We start from the raw sequence: 19538 nt of genomic DNA, 5'->3' as shown, positions 1-19538 counted from the left end.
AAACTGGCGAAAGAATTCATTTTACAGGAAGGGCGATAGAAAAATAAAGAAAATTTTGTGACCATCTAGTTCTCAGCAACTTTGTGCTACAATTTTTAATGAGTAATTCACAATAAAAACTACAAATTTTTTGATAAATAAAATCCGTGTCACCCATGAAAAATAAGGGGGTTTAGAAGAGCGAGAAGTACTGTTATTGTTATTATGCCGTTGCTAGAGACAAATAACATCAAATAAAAAATTATGCGGTCTTCCTAGATCTAAAAAACTTTCGATAACGATAACATAAATTGTTGTTCGAAAAACGGAAAAATATTAAACGCTATCGGATGTGGTTCAAATCATTACACTTATTGAACTCTTACGTTTGTGAAACATTTTTTTGTTTAAGTGAATGGTATCCAATTCGTATACGCGAATACCAATTAATGGATACCACAAAGATCAGACTTGGGAGCCTTACTGTTAAACATATACATTAATGATTTCCCCGATGTTGTCAGCTTTTGAACTCTTTACTTACTTACGGACAACACATCAGCTATGAGGGGAAAAACTCCCAAGAAAATTTCTTTCCAAGAGAATTTGAAAATGTAAGAGAAATGGATTTTTGTACTGAACTCCAAGTTGTTCTACCAAATCCTAATTTTCGACGTTTAGAACAAAAAAACAAGCGGAGTCGTTTAAAATAACTTCGGGTTATTATTGATGAACAAATAATTTTAATGAGAATGTTTCGTTTTAGTGCTGAAAAATGTCACAAAAGGGCGGCTGGATTCGACAAATGAGAGATATCCTAAAAAGAGTGCGGTTCTTTTTCATTAACTGTTATACTAAATAGCGTATTTCTATCAATTGGAAAGTGTTCAACAACGCAGTCGATTGAAATTTTTGATCTGCAAAGAAGCGTTTTTTGAAAAACTTTTGTCGTCTAATGAATATAATAAGTTATTGCAACATGATATATCATCACTCTTTACAGCACATGAACTCAAATTGTTTGAGTTGACAAAACTAATGATACAGCTATTTCTTGACTTAAAACCCATGGTACTGTCGACGCTGGAGAGACAAAACAAATTACTGGCTGTAAAACTAAAGGCATTAAAAACGTCAGTGAAAAAACCATATTAAATCACTGCGTGAGAAAAGAAACTATGAAAAATTTTAATTGAAGAAAATTTATTGCATGAAAACATCTTGCGGTAGACAAAAAAGAAGATATTACTTTTTGCCTATTTTTGCTAATTTTTATGGAATATTTACAAACTTGGCAATAGCCGATTGGTTGAAAATGTGTTTGATTTGTGCTACTGTTTCTCATAAAATTTGATTTCAAGTTTCCTCAACCTGAGAATCTGATTGTTGATTTGCCAACAAACCTGCTTGAAGTTTGGAAAACCATTTGTTGTGCTCTCTGAAATAATGCTGCTACGGACGGAGCACAAAAATAATTAAAGGAAAATGAAATTATTGTCAGATACTGTTTCTCAATATCTTACTACTTCAATGAACTTGATTTAAAAGCTGTGTTTATTTACTGAATGTTTCAAATTGGCCCAAAGATTACTATTCATTAGAAACGCGAGAAAAAAACTATAGAAAAATTATTGACCAATTTGTCCTCAGCAGCAATAAGCAAAAAAAATTTAACGAGTAAACTAAAAAATAATACCACAGCTTTTTGATTAAAACAATCACCCTTACCAAAAAAATAGGTTTAGAGTAGCGAGGAGTACTGATGATGCTATTATGAATTTACTTCAGGCTATTAGTATCAAAAAACATTTGATGCCGTCTTGCTAGATCTAGAAGAGGCTTTCGATAACAATAACTTAAAAGTATGTTTAAAATACGGGAAAAGGTTGATTTCTATGGATGTGAATCAAATCTATACAATTAATGAACTCTTGCCTTTGTGAGAGAGAAATTTTTCTTCAAGTGAATGGTATCCAAATGCATACAAACACCGTTTCCTGGGTACCACTGAAATCAATTTTGAGACGCATACCGTTCAGTATATACCTTAATGATTCACCCGAGGTTGCCTTTTTTTGTACCATTTACTTACTTACCGTCGACACATCGGCTACAGGGGGAAAAACTGCTGAAAAAATTTTTTCTAAAAAAATTTATAAGGTTTAGAGAAGCGGTTTTTTGTAATGGTCTCCAATTTAATTCACCAAAATGATGTTTAGAATACAAATACAAATGTGAGGAAACATTTTTCTGCAGGTGAATGAAAAAACAGAAGAAGCGGAATCCGCTAAACAACTTGGCGTTATTATTGATGAAAAATTAATCTTTAAAGTACATGTTTCGTTCTAGTGCAGTAAAAATTCAAGAAATGGCGGAATGATTCGACAAATGAGAGATGTCTCAAAAAGTGGACGTTTTTTTTCTGTAACAGTTATTTTAATTCAACATGGAATATTATCATATGGAAAGTGTTCAAAAACGATGTTGATTGAAATTTTTGAACTACAAAGAAGGATTTTTGTGGAAATATTTTTGTTGTCAAACGAACATAATGCGTTATTGTGATCATGAAAATTGATCACTTTTTACAGGACATGAGCTCTAGATATATGAGTTGACAAAACTAGTGGTAAAGCAATTCCGTTAAACAAAATTCCTGGTACTGTTGAAGCTAGTTTTCATAAAAAGATGAATTACAGACAAAGTACTTTACTCGCGTCAAATCTCAAGGCATTATAAACATATATGGCAATACAAAATCAATTTACAGTGTAAGGAAAAACTATTAAATGTTCTAATAGAAGCACAATTACTGTCAGCAAACATCCTGTAGTCGACAAAAACATTTTTTTTGTTTTTTTTTCCTTATTTTTGGAATACTTACGTGCTTGGCAATTGAGGATTGGTTGAAAATGCGTGTAATTGATACATCTGTTTTTCAAAACATCCTAAAAATCATCCAGGAAGCACAGCTGGTTACACTGTTTTGTGCACTCCTTTATGGAACACCGTAAATTGTAAATGATTTTAGCTCTTGTAATAAAGTCTTCCATAAGAAATTAATAATTATAATTATTATTGTAAAGAATGCCTGTAATACCAACAGCTAGTTTGTGCTCTGACTATCGAGGAAAAAAAGCAAGGCAATAAATTGGGTAGACATTATTTGTTTTGGCATGGGGTAATTTGTCATGTAAATCCCTCGAATTAGTAATTGCGGATCATGAACACTAATTCAAAATTGGCATATTATCGATTAAAAGGTCATGAGAAAGTTTAATTTCGAAATTGCTATTTCAGTATTCAATTTAACATTTGAAAAATCAAAGTTAGATTAAATGAGTATTTTTGTAACGAAAGCCCCAAATTTACGTATAACAGGGAGTAATGTTTTGTGTCGAAAATATAACGATACTTCACTTATTTCCCACCGTATCAATTATTTCACGTAGGTTGAAAAATGGCGTATAAAAGCTATCATTATAGATATGCCGATCAATAAATGAAACTTTCAGAAGTCCCCCTTCAAGTTCTGGCTTGAACTGGCTATAAGTCTGTACAAAACTAGTCAAAACTCTGCTATCATTTATTTTAATTTTTTGTGGCCAAGTTAAGTTGTTCATATCGGGTGATGGGTTCGTTGTGGCCCGGAAAAGAAAATTTGGGCTAATGATGAGATAGTTGTTTCGTCTCCACCGGACAAGGGCAAAGTAGGGGTAATCCAGGGACAGGGTTCGGTCGGAGGCGGCAGGGTCGTCCACGCATTTCATCTCATAAGCGTATATTAATAGATTCGAGAACATTGTTCCAATGGTCAACCTTTAAAAACAAAACTTTTTAAATTTTCTTTAGCAAGCTGGCCAGTTTTTTGGTTATTCCATTGTTCCTCTAGTTGTTCCGACTACAGTAAAAGGTAGAAGTTTTTACGAAGATACAATGCACAATTTGCGGTGAAAATAAATAATTTTTTCAGCTTTGGTGTTATCCGTTGCGTGTTAACGATCTATACCATCGGATAATATAGATCGCAACTGTTATTATCGCAAGAAAAGATGAGTAATATCTGAACTGATTTGTGTTGATTCAGCTTATTAAACACACACGTGTAAGTTTTAAAATGCCCGATCAAATATGCAAGCCCCGTCGAGGAGTTTTGGCAAAAAAATTGGGGAAAAATTTCAAAAGGGTGGATTTTTGATACTTTACACTGTTAGTTCGCGGCCTTTTAAAGGCGGAAAAACCGGTAGAAAGTATAAAGAGGAATTTAGAGGTACAAAGAAAAGGATAATTAAAAGAAATCTCCTTTCCACTTGCTCTCGAAATCACGCCTCCATTGTTGTACTTTATCTTTAACCAGTGCGCTACATCCTTATTTTCCAAAGAAACTTAAACTCAAAAAATCAAAATGATAGTTTTTTTAAAAACAATTACGCTCTTTTTGCTACATTGATCCGTTTTTACACTCTTTTTCCTTTTACCGGAAACTAATTAGGGTGGAAAATTGATTAGGGTGAACTTTTTCCTTTTAGTGGAAAATTAATTAGGGAGGAAAATTAATTAGGGGGGACTTTTTCCTTTTAGTGGAAAATTAATTAGGGTGGAAAATTAATTAGAGTGGACTTTTTCCTTTTAGTGGAAAATTAATTAGGGTGGAAAATTAATTAGGGTGGACTTTTTCCTTTAGTGGAAAATTAATTAGGGTGGAAAATTAATTAGGGTGGACTTTTTCCTTTTAGTGGAAAATTAATTAGGGTGGAAATTTAATTAGGGTGGATTTTTTCCTGTTAGTGGAAAATTAATTAGGGTGGAAAATCAATTAGAGTGGACTTTTTCCTTTTAGTGGAAAATTAATTAGGGTGGAAAATTAATTAGGGTGGACTTTTTCCTTTTAGTGGAAAATTAATTAGGGTGGAAAATTATTATGGGTGGACTTTTTCCTATTAGTGGAAAATTAATTAGGGTGGAAATTTAATTAGGGTGGACTTTTTCCTTTCAGTGGAAAATTAATTAGGGTGGAAAATTAATTAGGGTGGACTTTTCCTTTTAGTGGAAAATTAATTAGGGTGGAAAATTAATTAGGGTGGACTTTTTCCTTTTAGTGGAAAATTAATTAGGGAGGAAAATTAATTAGGGGGGACTTTTTCCTTTTAGTGGAAAATTAATTAGGGTGGAAAATTAATTAGGGTGGACTTTTTCCTTTTAGTGGAAAATTAATTAGGGTGGAAAATTAATTAGGGTGGACTTTTTCCTTTAGTGGAAAATTAATTAGGGTGGAAAATAAATTAGGGTGGACTTTTTCCTTTTAGTGGAAAATTAATTAGGGTGGAAATTTAATTAGGGTGGATTTTTTCCTGTTAGTGGAAAATTAATTAGGGTGGAAAATCAATTAGAGTGGACTTTTTCCTTTTAGTGGAAAATTAATTAGAATGGAAAATTAATTAGGGTGGACTTTTTCCTTTTAGTGGAAAATTAATTAGGGTGGAAAATTATTATGGGTGGACTTTTTCCTATTAGTGGAAAATTAATTAGGGTGGAAATTTAATTAGGGTGGACTTTTTCCTTTCAGTGGAAAATTAATTAGGGTGGAAAATTAATTAGGGTGGACTTTTTCCTTTTAGTGGAAAATTAATTAGGGCGGAATCACTTAACCGATAATGAAATGTTCGGAGATGTTCATTTAGCTTCTGTTCCTGGGTGTGTAGAGGAATATAATGTTCACTTACTTTGCATTGCTTATAACATGCACATCGGTGAAAAACTGCAGAAGAGGCTGGGGAGAGAATCGTACAGCTTGCTCACTCACGTTCAGCCCAAAAGTTTTAAAACTCTTCATTGAAGTTTCGTCTGCTCTGATCTGCGAGTCAAAATCGAACCAGTTTTTGTTGTCGTCTGTAGCCACCCAAGTAATTTTGCTGCTACATAAGTGCTTTCTCACCAAACACAAATACTTGAGAGCAAGAAAAAACTAAACAGGCAACTGTTTTTCCCTAATCTACAACTGCTTGACTTTTAGAAGCCTGTGTGAACAATTTTAGCGCCCTTCTTTGCGTTGACAATTTGCGAGGTTGAATCCCCCCCTCCATTACTGTGATTATGTCTCACCGCCTCATTTTACTACGAACCGAAAGCTTTCACAATCGCGAGGTTATGATTCAAACAAATCTAAAAAGATACTGCATTAGGACGCAGAGGTATACCCCAAAATTTCCGCCTTAGTAAAATTGACTCGAAAATTAGAAACATAAAATGAACGAAATTAGGAGACATCCTTTGTATCTTACTTTTCGCAAAAGGGGTTCCGCCAATTTTGCGAAATAAAAAAACATTCGGAACGAAAAGTAGGTTACAAGTCTTGTAGCACGTTTCCGCTCAATTTAGGTATCTATTATTCGCGCGTTTTGAGAATGCAATAAGCACTTTAATAAAGATTTAATTGAAGCTTTCAAAGCTTTAAAGTGCTTTAAATACATGCATCCACAAAAACTGTTTTTTTCCGAAAAATCCCTCGCACATCAAAGGCTTTGTATATCAATGTGGGACTGGCCGAATTTATTAAGTAGTAATAAATAGTACTAATAATAGTAATAAGTAGTAATAAAGTACTATAAGTAGTAATAAAGTAGTAATAAAATACTACTAGTAGTAACAAGTTAGGCTTAATTAAATAAGTAGTAATTAAGTAAGTCTTAATTGCTGATTATATGCAAAATCGAGCTAAAATTGATACATAAATGGAGCAGATCCGTGATACAAGCCGTGCGAAAAATAGGTTGTAAAGTTTGTTGTACTTGTATTTCGCGGCCAGGATTAGGACACTTTTGCAAACACGGGTTGCAAGTTTCCCTTCCATTTTGCCGGTTTCCTATAAAGTAGCTATTTTCCGCTATGTTTTTTCATTTTCAATGTATTAACATAGTAAAACCGAACACGAGATACACACATCGGGCATATCCGCCCATGGCGATTTGGGTATACCTCTGCGTCGTAATGTGTCTGTTTTTTGCAGTTTTACAAAGCATCGTGTTAATTAAAACACATTTTCCTAATTGCTTATTTTCCTATTCAAAATCTGATAGTGGTATTCTCGTTAGATCTACGAATATCACAGTTGCTCTTCTGTTTACTCTTTAAAGTTTTTTTGAAATGAGATTAGATTCTTGAACTGGTAATGTAACCGAATAGTTCAGAACAATGTCTGTTTTTTTCTATCAGTTTTCAATTTTGAAAAAATATAAGATTGCCGAGTTTTCACGTTTATTGAATAAAAATTGTTTATCCGTGTATGTATAATCACTAAAAAACTCAAAGTTTTTCATAGAACTTTTATTTGAATCAGCAATTGTGCTCAACTGGTCTGTAAAAACACAGATTTTGATCTCAGTCTTAATTGACTTAAAAAACCTTGAAACATCGTGTTCGATCACGGTTTCCAAAAAGCAATAAGTATTAGAGTTTTTTTACGTGAAGGGTGTCAGTGCTTTTTTCTCAACATCACCTTATCAAAACAGATTTCTCAAATTCATCGCGAGAAAAGTTTCGACCCCGCTCAACTACAATTCTGGCTTAATTGTTTACCAAATGATGAACAGATAGAAGTTTTTGAAAAAACTAATCTATTGTTCAAAAACAACTGGTGTATAAGAACGTAAAGGAGCAACATTAGAAGGCCAATGAAACTTGCCATCAAGACTACAAGACAACAAAAAAACAAAATCAATAACTACAAACAATATTTTTATCCAAAACTCAATGTCTATTTTAATAAATTACTTCATGACAAAGTCAAAACAAAGTACAATAAAACCTAAACTAAAAAAATTTCTTAATGAGACTCCGTAACAAAAAAACAGAAGAACAAAATTGATATAGATGAAAGACAGTTCAAAATTTTTGAAAACAAATGAATTCCAATAGTGAAAGCCATTAGATATCAACTGAGTTCATTAAAAAGGTTTATATTCAATCAAACCTCTATATATAAACATTGAAACCTGTCTTTTTTCAGAATATGTTGGACGTCTGCAAAAACAAACAAAAATACAGACGAAATTTTAAAATTCAATTAAAATTTTATTGAAAACTGAGTCTAAGCCAAAAAAGAACATTATTTATCAACTAAAAAATTGTTCCGTAAATAGTAAATTATCAATTGCACCTTCTTTGAACACCAAAAAGCGGTATGTGGTTTTTGAATAATGAGACAAGGTAAAAAAAATAGTAAAAAAAAAGAAAATTGGCAAATTTAGAAAATACGTTTGAATTTTTAAAAAACTTTTAATATCAAAGTTATAAAAACATTAGCTATCACTTGAATTCCTTAAATACGTGTTTTCAAAACATTTCCTGTCATTACTCAGAGTATGTCATACATCACCAAAAATTAACGTTTAAAACCGACAACAATCAAAAGTTGAATTAATGTTTTATAAAAATCAATACGCAATTCAGCAAAGCAATAAAAGATTGGATGTTTGACTGTGATTTTCCTCAACACTAATAATTTGCAATCTGTAGTTAATGAGACTAAGTAGAAAGTAGACAAAAAGAACAGCAAAGTGGAGAATTAAAAATTACGTTCATTTTCTTGAAGAATTTATTTTCTTAAAAATCTTGGAAAATTTTAGCTATAAACTCAATTAAACAAAAAGGTTTTCTATTGATCTTAATGAAAGTTCAAAGAAATGCATTTGTCGATTTTTTAATGACTAAAAAGAGTGAAAAAAAGAGACAAATAAAAAAAATACCAATAAATTCTTCTAGAAGACGTTGTCAAAGCCGTTAAAACCATAACCTATTCAGTAAAAGAACAAATATTTTCAATTTTGTGCTGTCTTTTGGTAATATTGTAATATATGACTTCTCAATAATGCGACAAGACAAGAAAGAAATCTTAAAAGATGAAAAAAGTCAAAAATTTAAAATTTGTTGTGATAACTTGTTGTATCAAAGCCAAAAAAAACCGTTCCTTGAAACCCAAAACCGCAATAATTTTTTATGTATCGCTCCATAGAAATAATTTGCCAACTTTAAGCTACAAATTGAGCAAAAATTGAAAAAAAATGAAAGGCTCATAAACCACGTTTATATTCAAAATAAGGTTTTTTAGAAATTAAGAAAACCATAAAAAATGGATCTATTCTTATTCAGCTTCAATTTGAATTGTTCTGTTCTGTAATAACATACAAGGCAAAACAGCAAAACAGTTTCTAAAAAAAGCGACTCATTACAATCCGAAATATAATTGGACTGTAAAATACAACGATAAGATCATAACAAGCTTTGCTATTGCTGTTCGTTCATTAAGAACACGCAATTGTCCCAATTTTCAACTTTATGGATAGCTGAATTCATAATGTCAATAGATGAAAAGGTATAAGTCAATTGGGATTAATATCGAAATTAAATTAGAAAAAAGACGGCAAATTTTTATTTCAAAAGCAAACGATCGTGGTAAAAAACAATAATTAGATCATAACTAGCTTTGCTATAGCTCTTCGATTATTAGGAAAACGTAACTGTCCCAAATTTCAAGTATGTAGATAACTGAAATTAAAAAGTTGATATGTCAAACATTTTTGATCAATTGGGATTATTATCAAAGTGAATTAGCAAAAAAAAACCGGCAATTTTTTTTCAGGAACACTTTCAAAAGATACTGAACTAGTCTCCTTTTGAATTACCAGTTCCTAGGTGTCTTTATCCGTCAATTTTAAATAAAAAGGGAATAAAGAAGCCTAGTTCGCGTCCATATTGATGAAAAAAGTCTAAATTTTGCAAAAAAAAAGTTAAAGAAATTTAACGCATATTCATCGAACAGTTCAACTTTACTCTTCTTTATTTAGAGGTAAAACGAATAAAACATCACTATCGCTCAAAAGTTTATCAAGTGGCTTCAGCAAATTTGACGAAAAATTTTATTGCGCTAAAATACGAAATATCGGGAGAAAACAACTAAATATGGTCAATTGTTCACAAATTTTTAATCTCGATGACTCCGTTCAAACAACGAAATTAATTTTATTAATTCTATTTAATACGCTGCACTGCTTTTCCGAAAACACCATTCAAAACTCTCTTCGATGAATACATCGATCGGCCAAATTTGACCGAACAGGAGAAAAAGAAAAACCCATTTGAGTATATAGTTTCTCCCCACAAAAGTGGGTTGGAACAATAATCCATGGATGGGTCAAAAAATATTTTGGTTCAAAACTTCTCATCATTGGATTTATAGTAATTTCGTTAGATATCAAAATTCACATTGATGGATTATAGAAGCGTTTCCTATTGGCTTCAAACATTTGCACAACATGCTAAATTTTTCTTGTGTGAATCACACAAAAAATCGTGTATTGTCACACGATTTTTCGGTAAAAAAGGGACACACGAGAAATTGCCCAGATACACAATAAATCGTGAGAATACAAAAAACGAGAATATTTTGACACACAATAAAACGAGAATATTTTGACACAATTCGCTCGGCCCTAATCTTATGGTTTTTTGCGTGATCCACACGAATGATTGTGTGAAAAAAAGATTTTTCGTGTGAAAAATACAAATTTTGGCTTAAAAACCGCACGAAATTCTCACATGAATACACTCTATAATTCGCGTAAAACTCACATAGTTTCTCAAGTTTTTCAACTGTATTTAATGTGTGCTTTCACACGAGAATATGGTGTGTTTTTAAAAAAAATCGTATTTTTTATACGTGACACACAATAAAACGAGAATATTTTGACACAATTCGCTCGGCCCTAATCTTATGGTTTTTTGCGTGATCCACACGAATGATTGTGTGAAAAAAAAAGATTTTTCGTGTAAAAAATACAAATTTTGGCTTAAAAACCGCACGAAATTCTCACATGAATACACTCTATAATTCACGTAAAACTCACATAGTTTCTCAAGTTTTTCAACTGTATTTAATGTGTGCTTTCACACGAGAATATGGTGTGTTTTTAAGAAAAAAAATCGTATTTTTTATACAAAAAATCGGGGTTTTTTCACACGATCTTTTGAGTGAATCAAGCGATAAACCATTAGATTGAGGCCGAGAGAATCGTGTAAAAATGCACGATTTATCATGTAACTGGGCAATTTCTCATGTGTCACTTTTTACCCCACTTTTTCGGTTTGAAAGTGAAATCTTTGGTTCTAATTGCTGAAAACGGTCCAATATAGCATGAACTTGTCATTGGCAGAACAGTCTATGTTCTAAAACAGATTAGGACGAGAAGAAGACCCATAGAGATTGAAATGTTGTCAAAAACATTTTGGCCTATAAATCTTGAGTGCACTACATATATTTCGTAAAATTTTAAAATCCCTTTCAATTGATTCCTCTTTTGAGTAAATATCGGCCATGACATAAACTCCAGAAGGAAAAAACTGTTTTCTATCTGCAATGGCTAATTAACAAAAGACAAATGTCCGAAAACCGGTCAGGTCTAATCTAGGATAATTTATCTGGGTTTCAACAATTAAACCTGGATAAGCGTTCATAAAAATGATACTTTTGTGTTAGTTTTATGACTTTTTAATACAACAACAACTAGAAAAACAGCTGGCAAAAAATTTCCCGTTAAAAATTGCTAACTTTAATTATACGCTCATTCATACGAGAAATCGCGTGATTTTTGATCACACGAGGAAAAATTTTCTCGTGTGAAATCACGCGAGACTCATTTTTCACAAGAAATATTTTATGAAGTTTGATCACACGAGAAAAAATTGTGTGATTTCACACGAGAAATTTTTAGAGTGAAATTAATTTTCTGTTCTCCACATTATTTTAAATTGTTTTTAGTCAACTTAAATCAATAACATTATGTTACGTGAAGCAGCGGTATATTGTCTGACTTTTCTTTTTTAGATCAATTCCGAGAAGGTATATTTCAAATTTTAAAAAACCAAAATTGAAAATGTAGCAAATAATAGAAAACATGGTCAAGCACAAAAGAAGCTTAAATTCAATGAAATATTCAGATTTAGTTCTCATTGGTTTTTTATAATCCCATGAAATTTAAAGACATCATAACGATCGAATTTCAATAATGAGGGAAAACGTGTCAATTAACCATCTATGATCCATCAATGGATTTTGCCTGGAAATTTTGAGACTTATCGATGAAAATCAATAGGAGCTGAACCATGGAGGAGCAAAATAAAAGTGTTCAAGGCTGAACACCTAGAGGTAAATAAAAACAGTATTTTTACTGCACTTTCTGAATGACTGATTGATTACTTAATAATGTGAAAATACTCATCTTCAATGTTTTAAGATAGGACATGAAATGACTTAATTATGATCAAAACCACGTTAAACATGAGAAAAAATACTTGTTGTTAATAAACTAGTCCAATGTTTTGGTAGATTGACATCAGGTCCCAGGTCCCATTAAAAGTATCCAGTAAAACAATAGTTTTAGTGCTGTCTAACCAAAAATGCTATCCAAAAACAGCTTCGAAATGAAACGACTCAGAGATTACGTAAGTCTGTGAATTACGAATATTAGACTACTGTTCTACGGCTTGCTACTACCCGGGTCGAGACCGATTGGTTAACTTGTAGAAGCCTGCAAGTTGAATGATTAACTTTTAAGAACTTGCAAGTTTTTGGAAGAAAAACTTGGAAGGCGATGCATCCCCTTGTAAGTTTCTGCCGAAAATTTGGAAGTTCGTACAAGTTAACCGGCCTCGACCCGGGTAATGGCTTCATTCTATGGCCTCGTTTTAACTCAATTATAACTCGTTGCTTCGAAAAGCTTTTTTTCTAACCACTATTCACTCACAAAAATCGACATTTGCGTTGCAGAAAAAAAAGAAAGCCAAAAACAGTACCAAGTGTTTTGTGTTAAAACATTTTCATAGCCAGCTAAATATATTTTTTTTTAATCTGCAAACATGTAAATTAAACAAACCACTTGGTTAATGTTACATGTTAGAAATTTATTAATGAAACATTATTTTTTTCTAATTTATAACAAACTAAGGTTCGGTTTTCGTAAAATAATTTTATAAAAAATATGTTTAAATCCTGCAACCCTTCTGTCTATTGGAACTCTTTCGTGTCGTTTAAGCATTTCCGCTGTAACTTTTTGTTTAAATTTGGTCTTCGACGTTTCTTTTCTAATTGTAATTGGAAGTGTGTTCCATTTTCGAATAAAGTTACGAACAATTGAACCATTACTCCATTTTAACTTACATTTTTGTTCTAAGAAAAGGTCATGGGTTCGTTTGTTTACAATAATAGGCACGTTTTCTAAAAATCTGAAATGTTTATTAGAGCGATTTCTTGTTTGTTGGAGAATATTGAAAAACCTATTTAAAGACACCCGTGTTATTTGGAGCTCTGCTGGAAGAATTTTAGTCTCCAGAAGTAGATCTCTGGCAGTATCGTATTTGATTTTCATAAAGCAAACTTTTTTTCCCCAGTTTATCTGTTTGTTAATTCTGTCAATAGAGTAAGATGGTAAATTTTGAAAAAAAATTGCGCTAAAATCTAAATGAGACAAAACTAGTGATTTAAAAAGATTTATTCTTGTTTTTAGCGGTACCTGATAACGAACCAAATATAATGATCTGATTGCTGAAGCCATTTTACTGATAACCTTATTTAGTTGATTTTGGTATGTCAGTTCCCTATCAATTATTACACCTAAATATCTACATTTTTCAGATGCTTCCAATCGGTGTCCCTTGAAATCGACAGTTTCAATGATCGGCAATTTTTCATTCCTGAACACCATTAACTCCGTTTTTTTCTCATTCAAAGTTAACCTGTTTTGTTTCATATATTGATCTGTCTTGTTTAATGTATCTTCAGCTATTAGCTGCAAATTTGCTTCATTCTTTGCATGACATAGAATTGCTGTATCATCGGCAAACTGTAATACATCACAATTCGTTGATACAGCTTCACTGAGATCGTTGACATAAAGTATAAAAATTAGAGGCCCTAAGACAGTTCCCTGAGGAACACCGTGATTTATGACAACCCAATCTGATTTTGCTATCCCATTTTTTACACACTGTTTTCTATCACAAAGGAAAGAGTTTAATAAGATTCTTGCATTTTCTCCAATTCCATACCTTTTTATTTTGTTCATAAAAACATCTATAGATATTGATTTGAAAGCCTTTGCTAAGTCTAAACAGAGTGTGACAACAATTTCGTTTTCGTCAACGCATTGGTTTATCTTTTCAGTTAATGAAATGATAGTATCGAGACAGGACTTTTGCTTTTGAAAGCCGAATTGATTCTTGTTAATCAGACCATTAAGAGTTAGTTGTTCAAGTAGTAATCGCTCAAAAATTTTTGCTAGAGTTGGTGTGACTGATATGGGTCGATAGTTTTCTGGTTCTAGTCGCTCTCCCTTCTTATAGACAGGTGTAACATGCGCTGTTTTCAAAATATTAGGAAACGTGTTTTTGTTTATACATTCATTGACTACAAATTGTAAATGAGTTCCAATAGACAGTTTACTATCTTTTAGCGCCCATGTTGGTATATAGCCCGGTCCGGGAGATTTATGCTTAGGTAGATTATCAATAACATTATACAATTCTTTTCTGGTGACTGGTCGGAAGCTAAATTCCGGTCCATCAAATGTTAGGGAAGAACAATTTGGAGCAACGTCTTTGCCTTTGTATAATCCTAGTCTCGCAAAACAATTATTAAGAACATTGGCAATCTCTCTGTCATCCTCAACAAAATGACTATCTTCCCTTAATTTGTCAATTTTTTCTATTTGGCTGTTGGAATTGATCCTGTTTTTGATGAATTTCCATTGTTCTCTTGAAGTTGGTAGCTGCTGGAAAAAAATCTTTGTGTAATCATCTGCAGCTTTTTTCAGTTTTCTATTCACTGAATTACGTAAAGATTTGTAAATGTTATAAATCTCTGATTTTGGGTTTTTCTTCCACGCATTAAAGAGACGGTGTTTTTCAATTATGAGACCACGTAACTCTTTTGTCAACCATTGTTTTTGTTGTTTTTTGGTACTACTTTCTACCAACTTCAAGGTTGCATGACAACTCAGTATATTTTCAAAAATTTCGATACATTTTAAAAACATTTCGTTCGGCTCATTTATCTGGTACATAGGCGACCAATCTTGCAGCGCAATGTCACGATTGAAATTTGATCTTGAATATTTCTTGGTATTACGTATCAAAAACTGCCTTTTCTTATCACTGTGATCTATTTTTAATGATGACTGATATACTATTGTGAAGTGATCAACTCCAAGAGTCGACTCTAGAACACTGGCTTCAAAAATTTGGTTCTTCGAGATAAAGCAGTGATCAATTAACGAATATTTTTCACCATTTGTCCATGTTGCCTCCGTTTCATTAACGTAACATAGCCCATTGTTTGCTGTGAAAATATCAAGTGACTGTCTACTTTTTGTGCTTAACAAGTTTCTATTGTAATCTCCTAATAAAATTAGATTATCTGTATACGAATACACATTTGCATTTGAGATTTCTACAGTCGTTTCATCCAAAAAAAAGTTAGAAAGATTTACATTGGGGCAGTATGCTACATTAATGAGTAGTTTTTGTGTTAAAGGCTTACCAATTTCAATCCACATTGACTCAAAAAAACTTCTATTGATTGTGTTCAAATAATTTCTCATTTTTACTTCAAACTGTTTGGGAACCCAAATACCTACCCCTCCACTTCTCTGTCATTAGTTAATGATGATCTTGGTTGGTGAATGAAGTGATGACTATTGCACAGATAAAACTCGGGAATGTCAGTTTTTTTCGTTTATCCATGTTTGGGTAACAACTAGGAATGAGGTTTCATTAAGATTTTTCAAAAAACGAGACAATTGCTCATGTTTATTATTGAGGCTTCTACAATTTATATACCAAAACTTGGGGAACTCCGATTTTCTCGCACACTCACCGTTGTATTTTTCAATTGTTGTTATTCTATCCAAATTTGATGGACCTGGGTTTCTTTCAATGTCACCACATTTTTGTAGAATAACTACGATGATTATAAGTAGATATTTTATGTTAAATATTCCAAACCATAGTAAAAAATTTTTAATCTGATCGATATGACGGTAGTTAGGTTTTTTAATTTTACATAAATTTGAGTGATTTTTGAGAAACTCAATCGTTTTTAGAAAAAAGCAAACCTAATCAAAATTAAAACCAAGATAAAAATCCACCTACACCTCAAATAAAACATTTTTAATGATTTCTAAAAAGTCACCCAAATGTATCAGAATTCAATACGATTGTTGAAATTATTCCATCAATCTCTCATGGGTACAAAAAGATCTTTGCGCTTCGGTGGAATATGTCTCAAAGAGACATCGTTTGTCGAACAATTATAACCAATCCTTTTCAAGTGGTTTCTCAGAGTAGCTACTATTTTATTGATTCCATGTAAATTAGGGTGAACACGATCTTGCCTTATATCTGTGTTTACTTTACACAACTGAAATTCACCATTAAGTTGATCGGCTATACTATCGACTTCCTTGTTGTATTCATTAGTTTCTTTGTTATTTACATCTCTTCCATACAGACCATTCTTTACATTCGGTATTTTGCAAATTGCAACCTTGTGTGGTTTGAACATTGTTATACATTTGCCAACCAGGTCACCAATTTGCTCTGCTGCTTTTTTTCCGTCAGTACCCTGATCAATAGTGTTATGCCCAAGGTGAAATATAAGGCTTTCCGACTTTGTTCCTGTTGAATACGAATCAATGGTACTGCTGACGTCATTAATGGTTGCAGATGGGTAGGAGTGTATAGCTGTTTCGTTACTGATATCGCTTTGTTTTACAAATTTGAACGTGTTGTCCGAAATAACTAAATTTTTGGCAAACCTAGGTACAAATTTGGGGAAAAACTTTTTGCTAGCACTCTCAGACGCTTTACGTTCGTTGTCAACGATACCATCATTAATTTTTGTCAGCATTTTGTCATTTTGAGCTCTCAAGTAAATGATTTCCGACGTTGACTGATCGTATAATCTTTTTTCGTTGTCTAAAGCTGCTCGAAGTTCTTTGTTTTCTTGTTCAATTATTGCAGCTTTTTCTTTATATAATTCTACATCTTTCCTGAGCTCATCAATTTCTCATTGTTGCAAACTACTATTAAGTGACGTTCTTTTGCTTTCTCTTAGTTTCAAAATTTCTTGTATCAACTTGTCTTTATTCCATTTTGCTAGTGCAGTTGTCTCCATTTTGATGTCGGATACTTTGGGTTTTTATGACAAAGTCTTAGTTAAACATAGCAAAAAAAATATGTTGACCTGAAAAGAAAGAAAAAGAAACTGGTTTGATCTCACCGGCTGACGAAATACAATAAGTCAAGATAGCTCCAGTAACGTACCCAATCAATTGTCGATAAAATTGTTTTCCAAAAAAAAAGAGAATTTATCTTGTTTGATAATATGAGGATTTTTGAAGAAGTCTATACTGAGCTTATATAGCAGTTAAAAAGGGTAAAGTTTAAACGCATAAACTTCAAAAAATCATTTTTTTACCGGCAGAAAGAAAAAAAAACAATTGCCTGTCGAGGTGGTAAAACTTTTTCGTGTGATCGCGTATCTGTACTGCGCATATGAACTGACGTAATCTGAGATATATCCGGCGTCTTCGAATCCATCAACCTGCTTTCCTTCAACAGTTTTGTCATGGATTGTTCCGTAGACGCAGTGAAATGTAGCATATGTTTCAAAATAACCCCTCGGTACCAAGCAGCCGAGTTTTCGTGGCAGTAATCGAGTGCCGTTTTTATTGCTAAAGGAACACTTAAAACGTACTTTGCATTCTCGATTTTGACCCCGAGAGAGTAAAATTTCTCTCTGTTTCGTTTCATGGCTGATGAACAAACTTGAGTGTCGTTGTAGTATTTGGACAAATTTCCACTATCGTATTGCCAATTAGTGTCGTCTACAAAACAGGGAGAACCGATTTGTATACCCACCGCAATGCACGTTTCAATGCGGTGTAGAACAGTGCCCATTCCCAGGTCATTTCTCGCATCATCTTTCCCGACGTCGCTGCAAGGGCAACAACTGCTATCTTTGCAATATTACACTCAATACCCTGGTTGAGACCCGGAGCTTGGTGGCAGAACACATCAGCGCTGATTCATGACAAAAATCATTCTGTTTTTCCCCTTCCCATTTCTCTGTTCATGTCCCACTTTGTAATTTATAGTATGAATTTTATCTTACTAGATGAGTCATCTTATGCGCATAACAAAATTCATGCGCTGAAACTCACTGTGAGCAAAGTCCGGGGAGGTCGTCCATGTGAACAAACTAATAAAGTTGAGATGGGAGGCGGAGGGGGGCTATTTTCCTTACCCTCATTACGTGGTCTATGCCACAGTTGTCTTCGATCCAAGACGCCGTCGACCCACCATCTTTTCACAGCCAATAGCAGTAGATCACGGTCTTTTAATAAGTCAACTCGGTTCTCTACAACCCTCGCCCCGCGGTAGAATTTGACCATATATAATTGATATTTTTACAACATCACAATTTTATGCATATATTTTAATGGCCAGTTCCGCTTCTTACTAGGCTACAGAGTCCATTGTCAATGCTAAAAAACTCATTATTTTGTTCACACTGGCTAATGAAAACGAAAAATTTTGATCACTAAAAAGAACGAAACAGCTTCTGGAAAACGGATTCTTTTTTGGTCGCAGGAACCCGACAAAGCAAAATCAACACGATACAATTTTAAATAAAATTAAGTAGGAATTAAACTGAACAGTTTTAAAACTATGATATTATTGAACTTTCCATTTTGCAAGCGAAGCAATAATAGATCTGCAGAAAGTTGATACCACCGCAAACAGAGAAATTCAGTTCTTTGCCAAACGTGCCGGATTTTATTGTAATCATCGTTCCATCGACACGTGACCTCCAAAAATATCCTTAAAAGGAAAAGGATAAAAACGAAAAGGAAATTTTGCAAGAAAAATGCTGCCAAAAATTATTTACAAAAAAATTACCAGTACCACTTGAAGTAAGAAAAACTAATTATCTGAAAGTCTCTATCGAATTAAAAAGATTGCCAGTTTTTGTTTGAAAATCAGTTTGCTTACCGAACTTGTTTTGAAAATTTACCTCTGACAAGGAGACTCGTCAATGTGCATTTGCACATGATGTTCCGACCCGAGCTCATGTACAAATTCGACATAACTGTTAACCAATTCAAGAGATAATCAAAAATAGATCTTTGAGTTTAAAGAACCGTTGCACAAACTACTAAATGAATAACATAATGCCATGCCTCATTACAGCGCTCACGGGATCTCACACCATTAATAAGACTATGGCCAAAAAATAAACAAAATAAGCAAAAAAAAAAACAATTTTTATGGCAAAAATTCAACATCTAAGCATAAAAGCACCTAGTAACACCGTCAAAAGACAACCACAAGAAACCTTAACTAAAAAAATTTATTTTTTGTTATTAGAAAGCAGATGGGATTATACATTATCGAGACTACATAACAAGTTGACAAAAATAAGCACTAATGAGGTGAAATTCAAAACAAAT

At 32.8% G+C, this 19538-nt stretch overlaps 1 protein-coding gene across 1 annotated transcript; it reads right to left on the bottom strand.

Annotated features, from left to right (window-relative positions):
- Positions 1 to 3243: 3243 nt before the first annotated feature.
- LOC142342515 (alpha-(1,6)-fucosyltransferase-like) lies at positions 3244 to 18067 on the bottom strand. The gene is made up of 3 exons (XM_075393862.1): positions 17530 to 18067; positions 5703 to 5944; positions 3244 to 3798 (listed from the first exon to the last, which is right to left on the bottom strand). The coding sequence occupies exons 1-3, from the start codon at positions 17983 to 17985 to the stop codon at positions 3396 to 3398; spliced, it is 1101 nt and encodes a 366-aa protein (XP_075249977.1). The 5' UTR covers positions 17986 to 18067; the 3' UTR covers positions 3244 to 3395.
- Between the last annotated feature and the right edge of the window lie 1471 nt (positions 18068 to 19538).

The sequence above is a fragment of the Convolutriloba macropyga genome, chromosome 7, assembly GCF_964194025.1.
Source record: "Convolutriloba macropyga chromosome 7, txConMacr16.3, whole genome shotgun sequence".
In the NCBI taxonomy this organism is placed as follows: domain Eukaryota; kingdom Metazoa; phylum Xenacoelomorpha; order Acoela; family Convolutidae; genus Convolutriloba; species Convolutriloba macropyga.
Note: the sequence above shows the minus strand (reverse complement) of the source record. Positions and strands in the feature narration are given on the sequence as shown.